The sequence below is a fragment of the Lathamus discolor genome, chromosome 2 (genome assembly GCF_037157495.1).
Source record: "Lathamus discolor isolate bLatDis1 chromosome 2, bLatDis1.hap1, whole genome shotgun sequence".
Taxonomy (NCBI): Eukaryota; Metazoa; Chordata; class Aves; order Psittaciformes; family Psittacidae; genus Lathamus; species Lathamus discolor.
In genome coordinates, this window is record NC_088885.1 from 145,065,195 (window position 1) to 145,091,202 (window position 26,008).

The 26,008-nt window shown below is 37.0% G+C and overlaps 1 protein-coding gene across 5 annotated transcripts in view; it reads right to left on the reverse strand.

Moving 5' to 3' along the window:
* TRPS1 (transcriptional repressor GATA binding 1) overlaps positions 1–26,008 on the reverse strand; it is a 215,651-nt gene that overhangs the window by 7,693 nt on the left and 181,950 nt on the right. For all 5 annotated transcript variants that reach the window (XM_065668831.1, XM_065668834.1, XM_065668829.1 and 2 more), the window contains one exon: positions 3,715–3,837. In XM_065668831.1, the coding sequence (XP_065524903.1) occupies positions 3,715–3,837 (123 nt within the window). The remainder of the gene's footprint in view (positions 1–3,714; positions 3,838–26,008) is intronic.

A 26,008-nucleotide genomic window follows, 5' to 3' on the forward strand; every position in this document is an offset into this window, starting at 1 on the left:
TAACTACTAACTACATTTTAGGCAGCAGAGCTATTTTTAAAGATTTTCCTTTGTATTAAAATTCTGAATCAAAAGAAATATACACTTTGATTTAATTTTTAATAAGCAAAACTTAAACTTGGCAGAAAAATATGACCTGAACCAGCCTCCTCAAACAGATTAAAGTTGGGGGAAAATCATGTTAGATAAAATTACAATGTTTTCTATGTAAATTCTATGCAAATAAAGTTTATAGTTTGCAGAATCAATAGCCAATTGATACGCATAAGCATATACTCTTTACTACAGGCTCAGTGTAATATCCTCACTTTCTTACGACAATTCTAACACTGTCATACTAACATGCTATATGTGGTCTTAGAATATTATTGATGTTGCTCTTATTGAACTTTTATTTATACACTACAGACCACTTTCATATGGCTTCTGGATAACCTTTCAAAAGTGGAATTTCTTACTTGTCATGCTACAGGTATGAAGTTTGATCCTGGAAGTAGTTAAAAGAAGTATCTTCATACCTGTGATTAAAGACCCTCATACATTCATTGGCAGCTCTGGCTCTTCAAAGTTACACCCTATTAGGAGTTAAAAGCTGTAGGTCCAACTTAGAAGTTCTTCAGCATGCAAATAACTGCACTCATCTGACTAGTCTTTAGCTGATTAAACCAGACTACGCAGTGGAGTAAAGCTACTCACATTTTCCTTATTCATATTAGTAGATAAACATACTTGGTTGGAAGTAAGGCAGACAGAAATATTTTGCTTTTAAAATGCCCTATGGCATTTATCACAGAATCACAGAATCACAGAATCCCAAGGGTTGGAAGGGACCTCAAAAGATCATCTAGTCCAACCCCCCTGCAAGAGCAGGGTAATGCATTACACATAATATACTGAGTATGATCACAAAGATTTTTTTGCTATCTCTATATCAATTGGCAATCTTTCTACCCTAAACATGAGTAACATGTCACAAAATTCAGCAAATACTTTATTAAATTATTGTGATTAGACTTCCTAGATACCATGGAAAATTAAAAAGTGATCTTCTCTGCTAGAAGATCACTTATTTCTAACCCTAGAATAATATGCTCTAACTCCTCACTGAAGCAGGCTAAGGATGTGGCCAAGGAATCACTAGGGAACAAAATCTAGTTGTCTGTGGCCTTAGAGTTAGAGCTATTAAAAATGAAGAACTGCACCTCAATAATAATGGTCAAATTCATTATTTCAGGTATCATAAAAATGGAAATATGAGTTGGAGCAGAAATCAATACTACCATGTTAACGTGTCAGTCACTACCACCCAGTAGTATCTGACAGACTATAATTTTTCTCATTAAATGTAAGAAAAAAGGGACCTTAGAGATGACTGTACTATATACATATTTGAGTTAATCAGCACAGTAGTTCTCGATAGTGATAATCCAATCAAAAGGGAGCTATGAAGTTTGCAAACCTACTATAGGTGAATGTTACTCAGCTGTATAGTGCAGCTTAGTTTAACAGAGTAACTTACAGAAGGGAAAAGTTCTATTACCTTTAATTTTTATAGCTTCAAACATTTATCTAGTAACTGCACTATCCTAAAATCTTTAATTTGAAAACATTCATATACATAGTACTTTAAGTTTTCATGAAGAGATAGACAGGCAGACAGATAAAATAAACATTCATCTTTCTGGTGTCAGCCCAAAGAACATCCCTTTGCACAATATTGTCTCAAAAGGTGTCCCAAAGGAGAAATTTGTTTGATTATTTCAGTCTCCAACTTACAATGGAGTTTATCACAACACAACAGAGTGGAGGCTTAATTAAATTTCTTTCCATTTGTTTGGTCAAAGTTCAATTGAAGATATTAATGTCAAATGTCCACCGAATGACAGTTTATTGCCATGCTTGAACAGTGGAGCAAAAAGATAGTGTCAGCTTCCTGCCTTCTTTTTGCATAAAATGAAGTTTGACATTGTATTGCTAATTATTATTGTTGGAAGCACACTAAATTATTCCTACTGGTTCCTAAGAACTATCAGAGCTACGTGTTTGAATTCATAGGTGATTCTTGTAGCTTTTATCTATTCAGTAAGTTACGCTAATAATCATAGAAAGGGCCAACACTATAGTGAGAAGTAAATTAAAAAAAAGGAAAATGGACACTCTAAATGGAAGTTCTACAAAATTCTCCAATGTTAAAATAAGGATAAAAAGCCAAACTGTCCTTAAAATCTTGGTGAATGCTCACCCCTGATCAATTTCTTTAATATAGATATTATATCTAAAACTTTGAGAGACACTTTCAGTAAGATCTGGTCAAAATGCTGGTCAGAGATCATGCGTCCATCTTCTGCTCAGATACTGTCTGCCTGTCTGGGTTGTCCTGGAGCTTAAAAACGGTTACTGACCTCTGACAGCACATGGCAAAACAAAGCTAAGTAAGTTTTCAGACTGGTGATGGTCTTGCTGCTTTCAAATACTGGATCTTTTATATTAAGTGGGCTGACTGGACAGGATCTTGAGTAAACAGGATGGTTAAGCAGCCTATACACAAGATCAAGGGTAAAATTCACAGAAACTACTAATTGATTTAGAAGCTTATACGTCAAATTTAAAGAGGCATAGGCACTTGGCTGTCTTAATGCATCTAAAATATAGTTCCCTAAGTGGGTTTTTCTTTTTTTTTTTTTTTTTTGAAAAAGGAGTTTCTGAAAAAAAAAGGGTTTTAAAAAATACACACTCTCAGCCACAACACAGAATCTGATTTGGGCTCGAAGCCTGAATTATTATGTTCTCTTGGCAAACTCCCAGAAGGCTGCCTCAGTTTCTATTTTTGAAAAATAGTTAACACTTTCTAACTTCATGGGAATGTTGTAAAAATTAACTGGAGTCAAATCTTGGTCACCTGACTCTCCCATGTGCTCCTATTAAAGATAGCAGAGATAATATTTAACTAGTGGTTTTTAAGCTTAAAACATTCTGAACATTTGGGCACTGAACCAAGGAAACACTTAAGCATGGCTTTCCTGGACCTGGACCAGAGCATTCAACATCTTTCAGGATCAGATCAATAAGATGAAAAGCAATATAGACCATCCTTGATTACTTATTCCCTGCCTAATCCTGAGGTATGGTGAATCTTCCCCTCACCAAGTGATGAGTGCCATCAAGTGAGTAGGTTCCTTGTTGAGTGACTTCAGAATCCTCCAGCAGACTATAAGAACTGTTGAAAAAAAGAACTGTAGAAATACCACCCCCCCATATGTCCAGGAAATCTACTGTCAAGAATAAAGGGGGGCAGAAAAGTGAAGGAAAACAAAAACCACAGCAAGGGGTATTTTTGATATAGATGTGATGTCTAGTCTTTTTTGTTTTGTTACAAACATGAGGGCTCTTGAATTTAGAGAGCTTTTGTCACAACATACTGTATGCCTTTAAATGGAATTCTCAGAAAAGAAATAATTTTCCCTTTATTTTGTATCAAAATAATTAAATGCATCACTGGTGATCTCAAACACATCTACCCACAGCATCCCAGCTTGTTTCATAATGAATCACATCTGATCCCAAAGTGACCATAGAGCAAAAACCCTGTTAGGAAATTAACTACAGGCCAGGGAGTGGTACTAATCACACAACCAGACAAGACCACAGCTGCCCAGCTTAGCTTAGCTGTATAACCCCTTTTTTTTTCCGAACAAACCAGTAAGTTCTTCCTACCGAGTGAAGCTTCTGGTAGAGGCCACACGCATTGCATACATATCCACCATTTGCATTCTTTCGCCAGAGAGAGGTCTTTGTGGTCAGGCAATTGGCACAAAAAACACCCGAGCCTCTACGTCTCTGAAATAGGGAAGAAAAAGGAAAAAAACAACAAAAAAAAAAAAACAAACAAAAAAAAAAAACAGAGGAGAAAAAAAAAAGCAGGTCAGAGGTGAGTCACATGAGCTGTGGAGTTAGGACAAATCAACACAGGAGTTTTGTCTCTAGACTGGCAACAATGACAGTATAAAACCACACTGCCCATAATGAGGTCAGGTTCAATTGTGCTTAATAGGCACCACTGATTTTCATTATAATTAACCATAGAGTGATGGATGAGGTGTGTGAAACACCAAAGCCTTTTCAGAATAACAGCTTTAACTTTTTGAACTTCAGGTTTTGTGCATTTAATGATGGTTTCTAAACAGCAAATTCTGAAAAACCCCTCTGGAGGCTGACAGAGAACATTCTGTAAACTTCTCCTGATTTGTTAAACACATTTCACAACAGATTATTTCTTTTTAGGTTGCTTGATTTTGAAGTGTGATCAATAGCAAGAACTCTGAAACACCACCACTTCACTTAATTAGCATTTGTATCTGCACGATACTAATTTCTTTAACAGAGATTATACTTCATTAATTGAATACATGATACACAGTTCACCTTTCCTGCTTACTTCTGGAATCAGTATAACCTACCATATATTTCCCAGAGCTCACTATGAACAAGGTGCAACCTCTGCCAAACAAACAGAAGTACAGTATTCTTAATGAGACTTCTTTTGAACTTCACCTGAAACCCCAGAAAATACTGTCTCATCGATGGATAATTTCTTTATTTTATTTTAGTTAAGCAAAGAAAGGCAGGGTATAGCTTCCCTAAATACAAATTGATTTTTAACCAGACTGAACTGTGCATTCATCAGCTTTCATAATGATCCAGGAATAGTTAAAAGTAGACACGTTTATGAGTATTGCTCATTAAATTCTTTCTACAGAGTAATGATTTCATTAAACTTCTCATTTAAACAAAAGTCAGGCTGTGTTTGTGGGCACAAATAACTTATAAGCAGGAAATGGAATTCTTTTGCTGAAAAGAAAATCTGAATTTCAACTCTGTTCCCTTTTCGCAAAGGAAAAAAAAATCAATACAAAATCTTCAGCATGTAAGATAAGAATGGCTGAGTACAGGGAAAAGCAGACTGGGTGAAAACTAATTTTATTATAAATTAAAAATTACCAACACTGTAAGTAAGAATTCCAGGGTTTCATAAAATTTAAGTAATTTATTTAACTTTAGTCCATACTGTAGAAGAGTGGTGTTCATGCCAAAAAAATACAATGGTTATAATTGTACTCTGATACATTTCAAATGGAAAGCTTTCTGCAGACATAATTTTGGCTTCAAGACTGGAACACTTTCTTGGCATTGAAAGGGCATTTGATTCATCGGGTGTTTCACAATGTATCACTAAAAAGACCTGGTGAGCAGCCAGTTCCCTATAGGGTAATTTTTCCATCCAGATGCAAGTGCTATCAGAGGCCCTCGTCAGCTAAACTAATTATGATCTTGCATTTGCTGATGCCTGCTCACTCTAACGTTCGACATCCTCCATTAATCATCAATACAAGGAAAATGAATGAAACATAAAGAAACTAGGGCTGGTAAGCTGCACAGCTATAAAAATCTGAAATGAGTGCAATAATTTAACAAGATTGGGGAAATGTTTTTAGTGAGCACAAAGTCAGGCTAACAATTGCCCTTTTAAACCAAGAACACAATTTCATTAGTACAGCAGGTTGTGCTACTTTAAAGTGATACAATAAAATCAAGATTTTAGTCAGGATAATCTCCGATGCCCTTACATTATCCTCTATTTTGTCTCTTAAACCAGAAGCATTAATATATTACATTTTTCTCAATTTGGCTGAGAGAACTAAATGGTAGTTGATGTCCCTTAGCAAACATCTAACTAGTTGTGTATATGAGATGCAGCTCACCCTGGGAATCCACGCCCATCTACAAGTAAATTGAAGCTTCTAATTCTTTTTGTGGTTGCATATCTTTGCCCAACTTTACCTGGATGCTGAAATATTTTCCACAAAAGTACAATAAAAGCTTCACTAAACTAACCCCAATTTTGTCCACTTGAAGGGTGAGAAGTTTCCCATCAGAAATGAGTATATATGGCCAGGATTCAGACACGACTGCAGAACTGCTCCTTTTCATTCCTACTTCTTGTCTGCTGGCCTATGACTTCTTGGTCTGGTGTAGTAACTAAGTGGAATCTTAATCTGAGTCAGTCCTTCCACCCTTATATTTCTGTTTGTGTTCACTGAGTTTGGGAAAGAGCCTCTACAAAGTCAAATATATATAGAGAGGTCTAGTTTATATGCTGCATTTGTACACACCTGAATAGTCCTAGAAGGTGTAATAACACTGAAATCCTATGGATTTATTATATTTTTGAAACATTGACATAAGTAATTAATTTTTTCTTTTTTTAAAAGATAAATATGGTTCAAACTGGACATTAGTTGCAATGAAATAATACGACGACTACAGATGACAATCTACATAATAGCTATACGTGTCAAAAACCTATACCTGTGCTTATTTAGTATTTGCAAAGTATTTATCAGTTTAAAATTTCAAAGTAGTTCAGCTAAACATTTTTCCCTACACTGAATGCAAAGTTAAGTTTTCCTACATGCTGTCCTAGGTGTTGCATCTTATCTTTAACTTCTCTTATTTCTGTATTATTTAAGGACCTTGCAAGATAATCAACAATGATTATTCCAATATCTATATAATAAATTAAGAATTAAACTACCTCTGGAAAAACTTACAAGTCTGTTACTTTTGGTTATGAAACAGCTTTTTATATAGGGGGGACACACAGCTTTACAATGGACTTCCTCGTGTGAAACAGGACTGTGAAAGAACAAGATTAAATATTCTTGACTCCCAGATCCTACCGACAGCAGAATAGACCTGCTTGTCAAAATATACATGAGAAATGTTCATCATGTCTGCAAGAAAAAAAAAAGAGTCTATTTTTAAAAGCCTACAATGCTGGTAGTCATCTTAAACCAATGAAGTTTCTTTAAAAAAAAATACAAACAAACAAACAAACAAGAATAAGACTTTAGACCTTCAATTCCCATATAAAAAGTTTTATAAAAGTTACTGGCTAACAGAAATTTTCTTTTTGTCCTAAAAGTCAATTAGTGATGATACTTCTACTGTTAGTGATAATATTTCTGCATGAGTCTGTTCAGCTTTACATACTCAGTGTTTGTACCCATCAGTAATGCACAATATTGCTGGTTTTCCAAGTAGTCTTGCAAAGGAACAGACACTTGAGCTCCAATCTAGTAAAGTCTGCACAACAGCTACGGCCCACAGCCTCCATAAAACCCAGCCATATGCTCAAGTGCTCTGCTAAGCACCACCCTAACCAGCATTTTCAAGAAATGTGTTATGGAACCTTTTGCTCTTTTTCAAATGTGAACACATACTTATAGTTAATCTCTTAAGACCAGCTCAGAGAAGGTAAATCAACATAACTGGTTATGGGGAGGTTCGAGCCACAGATAAAAATACCACTAGCACTAGCTGGAGTTATCTACAAAAATTTCCTGAACACCCTTGGAAGAATAAGCCAAAAGGGTCTAAATAACTAAAATATGTATTTGTTAAGTCAAACTTTAATCATCTGGAGCCTTATAACTACTATATTACTATCCCAAATCCTGAAGGGGCCAGTGCAGTGAAGAGTCTGTCTATTTCCATTCCAGTTCCCAGGTCTGGGCGTTTAGTATCATGGTTGTCTCAAATCACATTGGGCTGAAACATGATTTTGTCAGCCCAGATGTAACTTTTTATTTTCTTTTTTTCTTTCTTTTCTTTTTTGGTACAGAAAACTTCATTTTAATCAGTTCAGCTATTTATAATTTGGAGATTAGCCAAAACTGGAGGTTGGGAGGCAGAGGGGATTTCAAGTTTTTCAGATAACTTTCTAACAAATCTACAGTCATAGTCAGTTTGCTCTGGGGAAAAAAAGTATGCACACATTTTAGTATTTTAGTAGTAGCAAAGCAACAAGTGGATTATTATTTTTATGTAGCTAAACTATGAAAGTTTGTAATTATTCATTGAATGTCTTGCAGATCTCTCTACTGTTTTTCCTCAGTAAGAACCATGCTGAAAGCATGTAATTACATAACAACCCTTGATATGCAGAGTATTTACTCACATTTTTTTATGGTTTCATATCCTGACCATTTCAAATTGAACAAGTCTGAAACTTGGCACCCACATTGCCAAGCCCAAAAGCCTATTTTTTTTAACTCCTTAAATGATTTTCAATAGTTACCAGTACTTCACTGAAACAACAAAGCTATTAGTAGTGCTTTCTGCTAGGCAATAAAACAGCAAAGAATACCATATAACAAGCAATTCACTCAGGCATCTCAACAGGATTGAGACCTTTTTCGCAAAAACTGCTTTAGGATTTAAAAGGATGACCCTACAGTTTACATGATTCCAAACTTGGTAGCCATGCAGAAGTGTCATTACACTCTACAGTTATACAAAAATACTTAAAAATGTACTGAATTTTCAGTTATTATTTCAATAGAACTCAATGTAGCAAAATCTATATTATAAAAGCACAGCAAAAAACACTGCTCAGGAACTGTAGCTTTTTAGCTAGCTAGATTAAGTAATGGTGCCTGACACTCTGCTAGTGCCAAATACATCCTGTTTTCAAAATTTCTGCCAGAAGATGCTTTTAGAAACACAAATAGACTCCACAAGCATCAGCCAAACATTCTTCTTACATCACCCTCTCGGTTTTGGACACAACAAAACTTCTCTTTTTGCTGATTACTTTCACTTCCCCATCACAAAACGATGGTATGATGAAGACTGAGTGTATTTTTTTTATCACCTGTGGCCTGCCAGAAACAGAGCACACTAATCACAGCTCCAGAACATGAGGTGCAGGGAAACCATAAATGTTATCCAGAAATAAGCATATGCCTAACCTATTTCCAGCAACAAAGTTGGGAACTATAATCATGAATGTTTCACTGATAAAAAGGCAAAACACTGGCTCTGGATGCTCTCTGGCAACATGGGAGATCCAAAAGGAGAGCACCAGGAAACCTGCATGTGTCTAAGAGAAGTAACTGATCATTTGCAGTCACAGAATCACAGAATCACAGAATCCCAAGGGTTGGAAGGGACCTAAAAAGATCATCTAGTCCAACCCCCCTGCAAGAGCAGGGTAACCTACAGTACATCACACAGGAACTTGTCCAGGTGGGCCTTGTGCTCTGTTCAGTATGAGCCAGGTAACCTCCTTGTGGAGAGGATCAGTTTTAAGCAGCTGGCCTCATACCTGTCATCATTGGGCTGCTGCATGGTTCAGAAAAATGGCATAATGCATTTGTGGTTACATCTGTGTATGCTGCGTTTTCACTGCCATCAGTATTCAAGAATTTCTCGTTTCACACCTGCTAGGTCTTTCCAGGTATTGTCCTCTTTATATGAGGGTGCATTTAGTTCTCTTCAGTTTTGGTGAGGCTCAGATTAACTGAAGTTTAAAACCTGGGCAGCAAGGCAGCATCTGGATGTTGGAGTAAGTGCTACTTTCTTCTGTTTAGGATAGGGAAAGAATCTTTCAGCCCTCATTTCTTTTGGCTCTAGAGGCCAAAAGAATGGCCTTCCCGAATGTGTTTAATCAAAACTGCTTTCTCTCTCAACTATGAAACCAACCACAACTATGTATCTGTAAAGTTTCACATTTTAAAATTTTAGTTGCCTTTGCTGTAAGTATGTCTAAATTAAAAGGAAAGGCATTGGGTTTTCTTCCCTTTATAACTTGGACAGCTTTCACGAATAGACCAGGCACAGCAGATTTTCGGCCCCAAATCATAAGTTGACAGAAAAAGTAAAACACATAAAGCAGAGTGTTAAAGTAGAAGTTGTTTTCAACCTTAACTATGAGTTAACAGATGCGTTTTGAAGTCAATTGAAGGCGCCAAATCCAAACTCTTCATCTAAGACATTTTCAAGAACAATTATATTAAAGAGCTGTATTTGAAAGATGCATGCGAAAGAGGTTAGGAAAGGAAAAGTAGGAACAAAGTAAAAACGCCAAAAGGAAAGTTAAAATTACACACCTAATTCATATAAAAACTTTACTGGAATTTTAAATGTTCTATTGTGACAAGATCTATTTATGATATATGCTGTATTACAAACTTCTAATGAGAGGAGTAGGAGGGGGGCTATAGAGGGGAAAAAAACCCAGACAGTAAATTAAATATTACTGCTAACACAGCTTTTCAGAATCCTACCCCTGATCCCTTAAGGATAGTAAATATTTTAATGTGCATGTAAACTGCAATTTTTTTTTAATCAGCAGTTAAAATGAAGATGAGCAGATTTTGTCCCAACATTTGAAGCATTTCCCTGTATTTTGTAAAGCTACCTTAAGAGACAGTGGTATTCACTACTCAAAAAAAAAAAAAAAAAAAAAAAAATCCCCAAACAAACCACCCCAAAAAACAGGCAGCAAACTAAAATCACTTTGTGTCTTGCTAAGGAAGAATTTAGTAAGACATTAGTTTAGGATGTCATGATTGCTTCCAAAGTAAAACAATGGCTAATCAAAATAAATTATTAAAATAAGAAAAGCATAGCTATGCAAAGAAGCCACTAAATCACTTGCTGTTGGATCTCTTCACCACTGTCACCTCCTCACCTTTATTTCCTCCCCCAGGCTACAGCTGACCCAACCTTTGCCACTGTGCTGGAAGGAAACTGCCTTCACACACCCACCTTCAGCCAGAGCTTCAGCTCCACAGGCAAGAATTTACCATCGTTTTCATTGTCTGTTAAGAGCCACATGCAACTATGGGATCACATAAATAATCCAATACACTTTACAATGACTTATTGATTCTCATGCATTTCAGTATTTATCAGTGAAAATTATGCAGTTCACAGTGTATCTCCTTGTTAATCCAAACAGGGATGGAAGGTAATTTCAGTTTCCCCCTCAAGATCTGCAGTGGCACACATATGAAACAATAAAACTGCAGATTAGACTTCCTTGTCACAGTCAGAGGAAGCTTATTTTTAATACTGTGTGTTAAAAATATATGCGATCTTCTGTTGGACTAAATACATATACACAGACAGGTATACATATTTATGGTACGAAGTATTTGCAATGAACACTGAAATATTTTCTGGTTTAACTACATGTTAGTTTGGTTTGCAAAGAATTAAATATTCACTTAATCATTCTACACAAAGTATGATTTTTTAGAAAGCAGCTTCTTTCAGCTGCCTTTTACTGTATATAACGTATTTTTAAGGTCTAATCCTTCAAGTCGCACAAGCCGATCATCCTTAAATCTCGTAGAGTTCCTTAAACAGCAGCTACCACACTGTGGTCTGATCTTGCTTCTGGTGTGTTTTGCCACTGACTACCAGCAATACCAACAAAGACTTCCGTGAAGGCAACCTGAAAATTAATTTTAAAAGCTTTATTAACACCAACAGAAAAAAAATAAAAAGAGAAAAGAAACCTGGAAACCTGCATTTCCTGCACAATAATGATGTCAGCTTGCAGCCACTGAAACCTATTCAAAAGGAATAGAAATTCTGTCTCCAATAACTCACCAAGTCAATTACACAGGAAAGTACTGTAATGTGCTGTCCCCCATCAAACAGCTCACGTACACGACTTCCTTCTCAATTACCAACTTGTCTGCATTGCCATCTGTAAAAACGAACGCATACCTTGTGCTGCCAGTTTCTGCTCTTGCACTTCCATTAGTGGAACTGGCTGCAGCTGCTCAAGAAGAAAGCCCTGATTGTCTTGGTTTTTCCCCAATGTAGCACAATTTTCCTCTCTTCCTCCTGCACATCGACTCAAGGTAATGAGCTATCTCTGTGAAGGTGGGCTTGTGAGTATTTAAAATATAAACTGCCTAAATTTGTGTCCTTTTTTCGCATTTTTTCACCTAAGAGAAAAAAGCTGAAAGCAGCATCTCTCAGTATCTTCACCAGAATTTTGATGTTAGTATTGCAACAGGTTTTATCAGTCCTTTTTAGGGACTGTAGTAAAAATTGCTAAGTTTCTGCCTAAAAGTCCTCCTACTTTTCCAAATCAGCTTGCCCACCCAGGCAATTTTAAAACAGTACTTACACGAAGCAACCAAAAATACGATTAATAAAAGAGGTCCAATTTAGGAAAAATACCGTTCCCTACAGAAAATGGTTAGGTAGATGCATCAGTGTGTAGAAGCAGGAAAAGGGAGCCTGATTTGGGAACTGCGATCTTTGCCCTAAACTTTTATCCACCAGCACTTCGCTAAAACAGTTTCACACAGCAGCTCCAATGCTGAACAGTTGCCTGAAACCTCAGTGCTCGTACACACAGATTGCTGCTCCTTTCAAATGCCGTGTGCTTCCAAACGAGCTCAGCTGCTGTTAGAGAACACATCTAAGCCATTATGAGTTTGTTGCATTTTTTTAAATCAGAAACACAATATAAATGGTATAAAATGTACAAAATCAGACTACTACCCTTCTGATCAGTAACTGGATAAAAGTACTGCCCTCAAATAAGTACACTGAAAGAGACATCGAGAAAACTGGAAATGCTTCTGACTTTCATTTCTTGGCGCAAGGCAAAAAATATCCAAGCCCTGCTGTCTCAAACAGGGAATCTAAATCAACAGTTAGACTTTGCTATAAACAGACTCACTTTCTGAGATAAAAAGCCAGTTATGAAGGTGCCTAAACATGGAATTAGATGCTTATGTTTAGGCATCAATACGAGAGAATTTATGTTCAAGAAAGTATCCTATGTATCCCTACTTCCATGAAGTAATCTCACTTATCAAATGAACAGGAAAAAATGTAGCAAAGATATGTCCATATTTCCTTAAACACCTTAACTTTGACATGGTAGAAGAACAAGACTGCTTTTGCAGATTTCAGCTAAGAGCCAGTATGTAACTCTACATGTGATAGTAATTGAGGGTCCCAATCCCGCAAGTGCTCTGCTGTAAGCGTGAGCACAAAGCTGCTGGAGTTCTCAGCTTCTGGCATCTGTTCCCACTTCCACAGAAATCAGATGGGCAAAATTAAGTTTTGAGGGGGAAAAAAAAATAAAAATTACAGACATTTAAAAACATTCCCTGACCTTATTAAAGTCCACGTGATCTCTATTTATATAGAAAATGGCTCAGAAAGCTAGCAGCTGAGAGGAGGAACTCTCATTTGTAGACTTTGGCTGAGGGCTGCCAAAATCAGCAGGGGAAAGGCTCCTCAGGGGTAAAAATTTCAAAAGCCATTAAGTGTCTTAGAAGCCTCAGTCCCACTGACTTTTGATCGCCTACATCCTCCCAGATTTGCACCCCAAATCTGGAAAGTACACCGGAGGAATAATTTCTAATTGAAAGTTACAAAATGAGGATTTAAAGTTTTCATACAAGTCTTCAGGAATCAGAGGAAATGTCAATTAGGTGCGTATTTCTTGGTGAAAACCAGTGAGGTAACATTTACCTGTTACTTGTACGTCAAAAAATTCCCTTTAGGACCGTTAATTTTAATTAAAGAAAAAAATATAATGAGAAAATGTTTCATATGGGCAGGTATAACTTACATACTTGTTCAGGAACTGAAGTAACTATAATTTGAGTCTCATGAAGTCCCCATGAGAAAGCTGTTACTAGGGCGGGATCCAAAGTGGACTATGTGCACCTCTTATTTTCAGTATGCTCAGGATTTCACTCTTACTGCAGATCTTGTTACGTGCTGTTGCTAGAATGGCTTCCATTCAGAAGAATCAACATTGTCAACCCATACCACACAATTACCATAGTTATTTCCTATTGTGAGCTTAAGGAAAAACTGTGGTATCCCAGATACCACGGTGTGGTAAATATTGAAAAGTAGTGGCCTTTTTATAATGGACATTTTCATCTAATCCAATCCATTCCAAACACTTCCTGATAACAAGACAATGAGGCAGAGTCTGCATCTAAGTGGTTGGGTCTAACATAATCATCCTACTCTGCCCTGTAATCCCACTTTCAGCACAAAGATTTGATGTCTTCCTTTTCAATAGCTTTAGGAAGCAAGAATGGACTATAGCTGTGACCAGCCACAACACCCATCTAGGAAGATATGTCATGAAAAGGGAAGAGAGGAAAACGAAAAAGCTTCACATTTGTATTTTTTATAAAGCTAACCCATCTAAAAGTGCCAAGAGTCTCCTGGCTGCATTAGGCAAAGCGTTGCCAGCAGGTCAAGGGAGATAACCTTTCTCTCTGCTCAGTCCTGGTGAAGCCACATTTGGAGTGCTGTGTCCAGTGCTGGGCTCCCCATCACAAGAGAAATATGCATGCGCTAGAAAGAGTCCAGTTAAGGGCCACAAAGATGATTAAGGGTCTCGGACATCTGTCATACAAGGAAAGGCTGAGAGACCTGGGACCGTGCAGCCTGGGGAAGAAAAGGCTTAGGGGGATTTCATCCATAAGTACCTAATGGGAGAAGGAAAGAAGACAGAGTCAGGCTCTCCTCAGTGATGCCCAGTGAGAGGATAAGAGGCAAAGGCACAAACTGAAATACAGGAAATTCCATGTGAGAATAAAGGAAAAGCTTTTTTACTGTGATGGTGGTTGAATACAGAAGCAGGTTGCCCTGAGAGGCTATAAATGTCTGTCCTTGGAGATACTCAAAACCTGACAGGACACAGCCCTGAGTACCCTACTCTGGCTGACCTCACTCTGAGCAGTAGGGTGGGACTAGGTGATCTTTAGAACTGGCTTCCGGCCCCAATGATTCTGTGAAGCTTCAGTGTAAACTGATTACCACTTTTTTGTTCTATTAATTTCTATCAATTTTAGCCTCAATTGCTATTAGCAGACCAACATCCAAGCTGTATGTTACAGATGGCAGTCTGTAAAACAGCACAGCTACTAAAGCCAGAGTAAATCTATTTTAAATTCCACCCTAAATAATTTCAAAATGTTTACATGGAACTGAGTGAAGTATCTAATGTACGTTTTACAAAAATTATTCTCTGCTTGCTCTTTCCTATCAAGATCCTAATGCCTGCTTCTAAACGAAACTCAATATAGGGTGCTGTACAGCTTTCCTTAAAAATACCATTAAGATGAGGGAGAAGTGAACAACTGTTCTGCATTTTGGAGACATTTCTCCTTAAATAGTGTTTATGTACTGCAAGCATCCCTTCCATAAACAAACCAGGTCTTTGGAACAAGTGAACACAATCTCTGAAGAATCTTTACCAGCTTCTATTTCTGGTACATGATGCACCGAGAATTTTAGGCCAACATGGGCATATGGTCTCCTAGTTTGATAGGAAACATTTCATGGAATTCAAGACAGAGCCACAGTGTAAAATGACCGAAGACCTTGAAATCTGTGATATAACACAAGGTTAAAAAAGAAAAACAAACAAAAAGAAAACCAAGTGTTTCCTGATACAATATTAGAGGCAGTATAAGCATACCAAAGCACAAAAAAAACGAAAAGTCATGGAAACTGGTGTGCACAAAGGTATACTCTGAATCCCTTATTAATCAAACTTTAGCGCCTAACAAAACTGCCTTAACCTCTTCTTTTTTATTCTAGGAGAATAACCCAGTAAAGAAAGGTATTTTTTTAATAAACAAATTATAAATTTTTACTTTCATATTTCATTTTTAAATTAAAAAAAAAAAAAAAAAAAAAACAACAAACCAAAAACAAACCAAAAAGATAATTATCTTAATAACATTCATGAAAGATTTGGGGCTTTTCTGCCTTTGCAACCCTAGAAACTGCTACACCCTCTGTTCTTTTTATACTCACTCACATTTACACAGACAGAATATTGTAACTGCACAGTAGGGCTTCCAGCGTCCTTAGTCTAATTTTTCTCTTACCTTTAAGAAAGTGTTTCTTAAATTGCTTAAGATACTAGCTTCAAAATTTACATCATCAGAATCACTCCTACAGATTGTATTTCATCAAAGGAATTGTTTCTAATGCAACTGGCAGGGTGATTTTACTGCTGGGGGCAGTCATTCTCTTAAATGGCACGAGCCTGAAGAGCGGTACAAGAGAAACACGTAACTTAATGGGGTTTTCCATCACGAGTTCTGCACAACGGGAACAACATGTACCCACCCTGTCACATACTCAGGCTTTCGTTCAGAGTGCTGTGAAGGACTGTAAAACGGCATTCAAGAAATCAAGCACCAGACTGGAAGGAAAGGCATAGTGAAAACCATCCTGCAAGCCCACAGTTAACTTATTTTTCACATCCTTTGGAGGCTTCTTAAATGAAGCTGACTGCACAGGAATGTCTTGTAAAGCAAGCCCTCTGCTTCCTTTCTGAAGTGGCATCAGTGAAACAGCTCCACAGCCTCTCTCGCAGGCAGCTGTGGTGCATCCAGGTTGTAATTGGAGAGGCAAAGACCGTTGGGTTGCCTGAACGTGTTCATGTGCTTGTGCAGAGTTAGAACACGGACTTGAACTGTTTGGTCCTATTCTACTGCTCAATTCATCAATTTTTGCTATTTATGCAAAAAGGTCAGGAAACAGTTTCGCTTTTACTTTCCACCTGCTAGTATCACAATTCATCTGATTTTGAAACCAGCCCCCAGAAGGCCCACGTACACAATTCTGAAATAAAAAGAAACCTTTAAATTTAGATATGCTGTATAAAAATCCTAGGTGTTACTTGTGAACAGGCTATATTCAAAGCCATTTCTGTCTTACTGACAGAACTAAAACTGACACTCTTAAGTGTCTCAACTTTTCAATTTAATTCAGGTTTTCCTTACCAGTGAATGTCAAATTGTTTTCACTCCCTTTCTTTATCACATACTGGAACCTTTAGGAGTGAGAAGGAAAAAGACATACACCATAAAGGAGTGAATTTATAATGACATGCCTTTCTCTAGGAGAAAAAAAATAACCTTCTATTTCATCAGCATCCTTGCCAAAAGACCTCTTTCAGGAACTGAAAAGAGAAGGGCCTTTATTTCCTACATATAGTTTATAGGAAATTTTTTGGTTCTGTGTCATGGACTAGGATTTCACACCTTAGCGGCTGGTCGTATGGAAACGGACACGGCTGTGAAACCCTGATAGTAAAACCATCAGGAAGATGAGGAAGGTGTGAGGAACACCGAACAATTCATGCAGTAACAGTCTCTGGACCTTCGAAGAGATTTTGAGATGGCTACCAATGCTACCTGTCTATAACCAGCACCCTGGACCCTCTGAAGCCAGCTTTAAATCTGCGCATGATACAGAGAGAGTATTGCTCTTTTGAATAATGCTCACACATCTAAGTGGAAGTGACATGTATGGATTTTTACAAGGAAAGATCTTTCTGAAATCAGGCTGCAATTATCAATGAGTTATACCTCCCAGAAATAATTCCTAAAATATAAATACTGGGCCCTGCTTCTTTTATTAATAGCAGTGTGAATTAATGAGGGAATGACTGTAAAGCAGTGCAAAGCTAAGCATCTGAGCTACAACATTCAACAAATTCATGTTTTGCAAGTAACTCTTCCTTTGCCATATCAAAAAAAAATCCTCTCCTATCTCATACCCAGTGTAACTCCACCTATTGCATAAAGCACAAGGAGAGCAGAAGATGGTACAACACATAGAGAGCTAGCACAGATTTGATGCCAGTCTGGTTTAGGCATAGAAGAAGAAAAAAAATATATATATAAATAGAAGATAAAAACCTTACTGCACTGAGCTTGGCTTTCACTATCATAAGGGTAATTCTTGGCTGATTTTACTGTGGCCTTGCTAACTACCTTTGGAGCCCTGACATATGTATGGCACTATCAGGGCAGACATGGAAGACCTGCCTTCGAGATGGCCAATATTTTGTGCTTCAGGAACAGCCTTGGTTAGCACTATAGGACATACTGCATGCACAGCCAGGGCTGCAATTTCTACTACATTTCAGTGATTAATGGCCTCATAATGGACTACAAGTTTCCTACAGAATGTTGCAATCTCCCTACAAATTTGGCCTTGTCTGCTGTTTACTGGCAGGTTGTAGGAGCAGTGAAAGATCGGCATTACTCAAAGTGCCGGGTGCAGTCCCAGGTATGGAGAAGGCACAGAAAGCAGCTGGGCAGTGCTGAGTGCAGGCAGGCTGAACTGTAACAGTCAGCTGCAGTCACTAGAGGGTACTGCAAGGGCACCTAAAGGGTGCTGCTCCCCTGTCAGGGGGCAAGGGAAAACACTGGGAAACCCTACTAGAGTCAACACCACTCGACAATTGGAATGATCTATTTTAAAGACAGATCTACGTTAAAAATGCCAAATCTCAGTCCTGATTTGAAGCGTTTCTGCAGAAGTATTTGCAAACACACACATGCCACCAATAAGCCAAGCAGCTCATGTCTTTATGGTTCATCCATTGCAGCCTGTGGATCATGAGTCACACAGTCCCTTGTTATGAAAAAGGCCGAACAGCTACAAAGAGCAGAGTGAGAATGAAATTCCTATGGTTTTAAATATGAGGATCCCCTTGTTTATGCACAGCATCACATATGATTACAGGGCTATGCAAGCAGTATGGCAGTACAAAAGGAAAGAATCTCAGCATCTGACTACAGAAGACATCTCTATGATCCTTAGTGAAGCAAGAGAAAAAAATTAGCAACTAGTGAAAGAATCTTAGTCACTACTTCTTCTTGAGTTTATCCATTAAATACTATTATCCTGTATAGAGTAAATAACTGCCAGAAAATCTACTGCACATATTTCAATATTCTTGTATTTTTAAAACACACAACCCTATTTATGCAAGAACATCCCTTAATGTGCCTGCCGGAGTTTCTGTGCTTTGCACAGACCAGCAAGAAGGGATGCTGGATGATGCTTGCGTTATGCTCTTAAGTTCTACCAGATTTCGGTAATAATTCCGATCAACCAGTGCATTCCAGACTTTATTGCCCATCTTTCTTTTTCCATTTCTTCCTTCAACCAACCAGTTAATAAGAAAATAGGGAGAAAATGTGTGTACAATGGATAGCACAGCATTCCAATGAGACACAGAAGTGGACAAATAATAGAATAGTTGTGAATGTCAAGCAAAAATGTTAATGCTAACTACATTTACTTTTCGCTCTAAATACAAAAATTTAAAGTAAGAAGTTTCTGTATTCTTGTCTCAGCCAATTTTGGGCCACACTGAATGTTAAATAAACTATTATTTAATCAAATACAGGCATATTAGTCTCACTCCTGCTGACAACTTCAATTAGAATATTTTTGCTTCATACTAAAAAGAAGAAAAAAGAAAACGCTCATGATCTTTAAACTACTATGGCTTCTGCACAACATCTGGTTACAATTTTTTATATATTCAACCATCAAACTTCTATCTCCACAAAACAATTTACTCAAGATTTGTTTTAATTATCCTGTATTGCAAGCTTCATATGACTTTGAAAAGGGGGTGAAAGGATCGCTCACGATGCAGACAGATGAAAACTGAAAAGGACTGTACGTTGAAAGATGCTTTTGAAACAATTTTTAAAACTGAAAAAAATCCTTTCTATCATTGCCAGGCAACAAGTGCTACTTTAACTGTTTCATTACACAGTACCTCTTGGCTTGTTTATTAACAATTTTAATTTGGTTTTGGTTCAAGGATTAAGACAATCTTTAGTTGCACTTTCGTTGGAGCCATACGAGTTGCAAATACATCTTTTCTCTTCTTCTCGCCAATGCCATTGTATTTCTAAAAGCGTTAGCTTATAACAGAAAAAAACCCCCACCAAACAGCAAAGAAAGCATCTGAATGTGATAAAGTAGAAATAAAAATGAATTTTATAGCAGCACAGAAAAGCCTTGCTCATACAAAAAAAGGTTTGTACTGAATTTTAAGCATGGGAGAGTCTAATTTATTTTCATAAGCCTATTCACCTGTGTAAAGTTAAGCATGTCCATAAGCTTTTGCAAAACTGGACCTAAGACAAAAATTAAAAAAATGCCTGAGGCTCTGGTTTTATTAAATGTTAGAGCCTAAGACAGCCAAAAGGACATAACTGTATTTTTCTATAACAAGTCTTGGGGTGCTACACCAGATCAGTGAATCATCACTACAGATATAAACTGTTTGTCTTGACATGGTGAAATCATTGTAAACTTTGGAGGACATGAAACTTCTTATTCATTTATTTGCATTACATATATGGATTAATGGGAACACATTATGGAAAGTTATTATTTATTTTATGAGGTAACTGCTTTGAAATCCAGTAAATGAAACTTCTTTTTCCTGTTTTTCAGTCAGTCGGCACCCATCATTCCCAAATAGGATTTTCAAGGAAACGTCAGGGTTTTTTCTGGAGGTTTCTTCTGATGCTAAGAATGGATTAGCTTAGACGTGGAATGTCATCTTTCAAGATTTCTTTAAAGATGCTCCAAAGAATCCAGCAGAAGACATAGCTGCAAAAACCCAACTCACAACCGTGGTTAACTTATAAACAGTTGAGCTTCACTAGTTTCAGTTCCCAGACAGACACTCTCTTGAATTTGGTACTGGAGCAAAATATGTGCAGCTTTTTAAAAAATTATTTTTAGTGATGAAACTTCATTTATGAATTAAAAAGGGCCTGAAGAGATGATTTTATTTTAGTTCTGCGAGATATTCTGGTATTAAATCCACTCATGTCTCTGAATTGTGACCACCAGCCACCAATGGGTCAACACATGCGTGAAAAAAACACCAACACTTTTAAATCCATGGCCAACCATAAAGAAATTAGTCTAACCCCTGCAGCCTACTTAATTAGCCAGGAGAACCTCTGAGCAGGCTGTCTCACTAAACACTGGGTACTGCCTCCACACGGACTGCAAGAATTGCTGAAAGAGTTTCCCTCCATTACAGTAACATCTGACACTGCTTGGAACCCAAACTTGGAAAATATAGGAGAATGTGAAACTCTGACAGTATGCAAATTGCTGAAAAAGTCACTGTTTTTCACAAAGCCCTGGCTGGCACAGAAGATGATGATGGATATAAAGCTTTATTCTATCTGAACCAGCCTTTCATCCTCCCATTCAAAACCTCATATTTACACCCAAGATGTGACTGTTCCCCCTGGGGTTACAGTTACAACCTCAGCATATCAGCAAAAAGGATTTGCTGGGTTCATGCTGATTAAAGTGAGGAAACATGAATTGTCACTGACCTCACTAGCACAGTCTGCGAACAAAGGGCTTCAGTATTCTCTGCCATCTTCTATTTCAGGTATGAAGAGCATAAACACAACTCAGAACTAAATAAAGCTGTTGACGAAGACTTCTTTTGCATGTACACGCCCCATCCCCCCTCACCCCCCAATCTCTATGAACAATCCCAAGGTACATTTTTAGTGTGGTGGGAATTCAGACACGCGATTTTGATTAATGTTAATGCAAGTCGTGTGTTCAAATCCCTGTACGCTACTTTGAGAGTTTATTCTAAAATCGAAATATAATTAAGGTTGCAACACAAACCAAATAAGGCAAGGAAATGACACTTCATTAGTAACCTACTCATTAAAAGTACCATAGGTAACCTGTTGCAACAGTGTGGAACTATAATAAAATGTTGTAAGTGTTTATATACCACCACTGTCAACTGGCTAGGAAAATAAGTTAAAGACATCCAGGCGCACAAAAAAAAAACAAAAAAAAAAAGGTTCTGCAAATAGATAAATTACTTCTTCAGATTATTTAGCAGTGGTATTGGTTTGGAAGAATTTGAGTCCTCCTCCTAGTGACACTTGGAGACCAGCACATTTGTTCTCTTTGTAAATACTAATGAGTAGTCGTGAATAATATAGCAGACTGTAAATAGAGGAGAAGAGAAGCTGAAGGGAGTAGGAATGCATACAAGGAGTTTCTGTTTAGTCAAGCTGGCAGGTAACAGATAAATGACTTAAATATTGCTTTCAGTTTTCCCTCTTGCACAAAGCTATATTACAGATCTTTAGAACTGTGAACACCAAACATGAACACTACAGTGAGAAAGGGTATCATGCATGGGGAGAGGTCTGGGGTCTCTAGCACCGCTTTTGCTGATGACTGAAAGAGGCGTTTTTGTGGGCATTCCCTTATTCTCATTCTGAGAAAACTGCCACGCCAGTTTTGTTTGGAGTTTTTTAAATTTTCATTTTTATTTTAAAATTATTATTATGACTGTGGACCGTGGACTAAGGTTGTTCATCTCCTTCTCCATCACATAAAATACAATGGAAAAAGGAGTTTTTAAAACTCTCTCTTTGAGGCAACAGTAGCCTTTTTACTAAAGATCAGTAGAAGCTGTCTAAAGAAGCTAATGGCAGTGGATTATAATTATCTTTGTAGACTTTGTAGAATGAAGAAAGTGGTTTTGTGTGAGAAGAATGGAGGGGAAAGAGAATAAGATAGCAGTGATAGTCCACAGCACATTATAGACTAGGGATCTTACAAGTGGGTAATGAGTCTATCTGAGATCAAGCAACTTCCCATATCATAGCTAAAAGCAAATGAGATTAAAGATAAAATACAATTCAATTATTCAGGTAAAATTTAGGATTACTGTAGACACCAGGCATTTTGTGCTGGAATTCTGGACATGTATGATGCTGTTGCTAGCAGTAAATTGAAAGCTTTTAACATACAGAACAAAATCTGAGAAAAACAACTGGTGTTTATAGAAAAATATCTGGGCAGTAAATGTTGATCTTCATTGCACATCTATTCACTATATTCCTTGCTATACTTATAGCAAGTTCAGAAAAAAGGACTACACACTACCAAGATAAGTTCGACTTGCAGTCTGTAATCTGACTTTATAAGCATGTTTGGTAGACACATATAAAATATACAAGTAAAATGATCAAAATCATGAAGTAGATTTTTTTCTTTCAAAAAGTCATTGAGTATATTTTCATAGCCAGTTTTTTCTTTAACAGTATATTCTCTCTAAAAATGGATGAGAGGTATACTGTCTTTTGACATAGTGCAAGAAGCAGGAGTGTGCAGAGAGCTCAGAGGATGTAATTTTTAACTTCTAACATAAAAAGATGTGTGAAGTTACTATGGTTCTTCAAAATGGCCTAGTAATTGAGCCTGGTTATGGTCTCATTAATGTGCAACTTTCATTTATCACCTTCTTTCTTTGTGGATTATATGCATTGATTCATCAAGACTTGTGACACCTGGTTTTCATTTGCTCTATTCAGTGCTTCTTTTTTAATCAGTTTGTACTAGATTGGTGTAAGAAACAGTCTGAAAGTAAATCACACTAGCCTCCCGAAAGCAGAAATGAGAACTTTCTCATGCCTTTTTCAATTTCTTTTCATGCTTTTCTTTCAAGTACGTTTAACAACATGCTTGCTGCAGCAATTCGTAATATAAAAAAGGCAAATAAAACAATGTAAGCTTAATGGGAGATACAGATGTCTAGTAAGTTCATTATTACAAAAATTGATTTTAATTCACGAAAATGTAAGTGACAAGGCCGGTTTTTTTCTTGCTGAATGACAATATCCTTGTTGAGTTGTACAGTTTAATAATGAGATGTTCTCATATAAATTTCCCTCTGCCTTCTTTCCTTTGCTTTTCTAAAATATGTATCACTTCAAATATTTCCATTCTGCGTGTCACTGGCAAATGCCAAAAATAGAGAGAGAGAGATCTGATAAAGATAAAGCATGACAAAAGTTTCACGGATAATTGCCTTCACATATCCAGTTCAGCTCTCATCTCTCCTAATTAGCCTCATTACCATACCTTAAGACAGACCAGCAGTCACTCAAACTCCCTGTTTTTTCTGTCAAAACTATTGCTGACAGGCAAATGGACAACACATGCACTGAGTGAGTCTATTCTAGACTATTCTTTCACAAGACTAGCCTGCAGCAGAAAACACAAAACAATAGGTCTTCTATAAATGTATAATGAAAGTATACATACAGTGCATGAATGCCCAATAAATTATTCTTCTATTCATTGCTCTGCCAACACTTAAAATTAGGACAATAAAAAAGAAAAATCATTCTCATACACTATCATTCTCCAGAATATCAAAGAGATCAAAACCAATGCAGTATTTCATTATGACTGATAGAGACTTTTAGAACAGCCTTGCCACAGTTGCTGAGAAAAAATCGCTTGAGTACTGTAAAGTTTGAATACATCGGTGCAGTGCTGCTTTCAGCATACCCACGCTATCTCAGGAAGCTTTTTGTTTTTACAAACCATGTTCAAATGAAAAAGCTTCATCCCATTGCTCATACTCATTTAAAATTAGCTCATAAAAAGTATCCACAGTATAGTTCACAGGGGCGCTAGAAATATTTTAATATTAAATTCCACTGGCTATCAAAACATTAAACTGTATAATAGGAAGCCATTGAAACCCCTCACAATGTCCATTTCTTTTTCATTGTTGTTTTAGTCACACATTACATTATGTAGAGAGTTCAGATACATGGTACTTTGTTTTCATTTTCTCTACTTCTCTATACATTTCATTCTGTCTAACAATATGGATATGTTTTTCTATTATAACCTCTTGGCAAAAGGTACAATTTTTTTTAGGTTTCTCTTATTTTCATGTTCACAGTACCCCTAATACAACAAACCCACTCTTTTATAATTTTCATAACAGGAATTTAACACTTGCAATGTCACTTATTTAAGAACTGGATGCTACACAAGTTACTGCCCTCTTTCCTCCTTAGACACAATCTTTCTTGTGATTTTAGTTTTCTTTTGCACAGCATAAATTGTGATGCAATCTCCATAGCGGGAAAAAAAAATAAGTTAAAAAATAAAATAAAATCAGTGAAATGGATTTTCTGCAGTTTGGGGAAACTAACAGTCCATTCAGCGTGACTGAAAAATACCCTGAAGGCCAATATTTACTAAGCATGGCACACACACAAGAGCCTTGTTAAAAATCCACAACAAATCTCTCATTGCAAACAAATCCAGAGGCTTGAGAGCTGCTGCAACTGTCGGGGTAATGCTTATCCTGACAGCAGAAAGCTGCTTTTTTACCAGGCTAACAGCTAGCTAGATGTCTGCTGGCTTCTCACCAAGATTTCACTATTTCAATTTCTTCTCTCCAGGATTTATTAGGTGATGAATATACAGCAATCTATCAGAGGGATAAACAGCATCAAATGAAGGTGAGGCTTACACATCCGGGCACTCAGTAATCTAAGAACACTGGTGACCAATGACTATAACTACTTCATGAAAATAGTCAAATAAAGCCATACAAAATTAAACGCTAGGCTAAAGTCAGACACTGTGCGGGAAAGAAATGGGTCAAAGAAGGGCTTCCAAATAACAGGAAATACTTTCAGCTTCACACATAACGTTTCAAAATGATTTTTTTTTATTCCTTTTCTGTCAGAGATGTCAGTGTAGAAAAAGATGAAAACACCATCTACTGAAAGAGCAAAAAACTAAAATGAAATGCAGGGATGCTAATGTGTGAACAGAAACGTTATGTAGGAATGCAATGCAAGTAGGATAAACTAGTACATTATGTACACATACCACACAGTTTCAAATGTATGAGTGGGCATGTTTGCGAAGTGTATTTCCAGCAGTTGTTAAAAAAAAAAAAAAAAAATACTGTGAAGTAGTAAACTGCTGCTGAAGTCTACTTCTTGCAGACACCTATGCAGATTGACTAACACATGCTGCCCTTGTGCTGCAGAGCCAGGGACCGAATTCCAGCCCAGAGAGATTAGCTGCCGGGCAGGCACACTTCCACCAGCTCCGCTAGATCTGGACAAACTTGCCGAGTGATTTTCAATGCTTCAAACATTGCAGCTATTTAATTTTAAAGTGCTGTGAAGTCCCTTTCCTATTGATGAAAGTACAATTAAAACTCTAGCGCTTTGATAATTATAAAGCTGTTAAAATACCTATGCATAGTCTACCTTTTAAATAGTATAAGCCTTTTACAGATACTGCTTATTAACCTACATTTTCAATACTTTTTGCCTTGCATTTCTTTCTTTTCCTTTCCTTTTTTCATTGTGCTTAGCTTTTATCTAGAGCATTAGCTCTATATTATCCCTGGATTCTGACTCACTTCTCACTCAAAGGGAAAGTAAAATAAAAAAAAAACAACTTACAAAAAAAAAAAAGGGAATGGAAAACAGCTCTT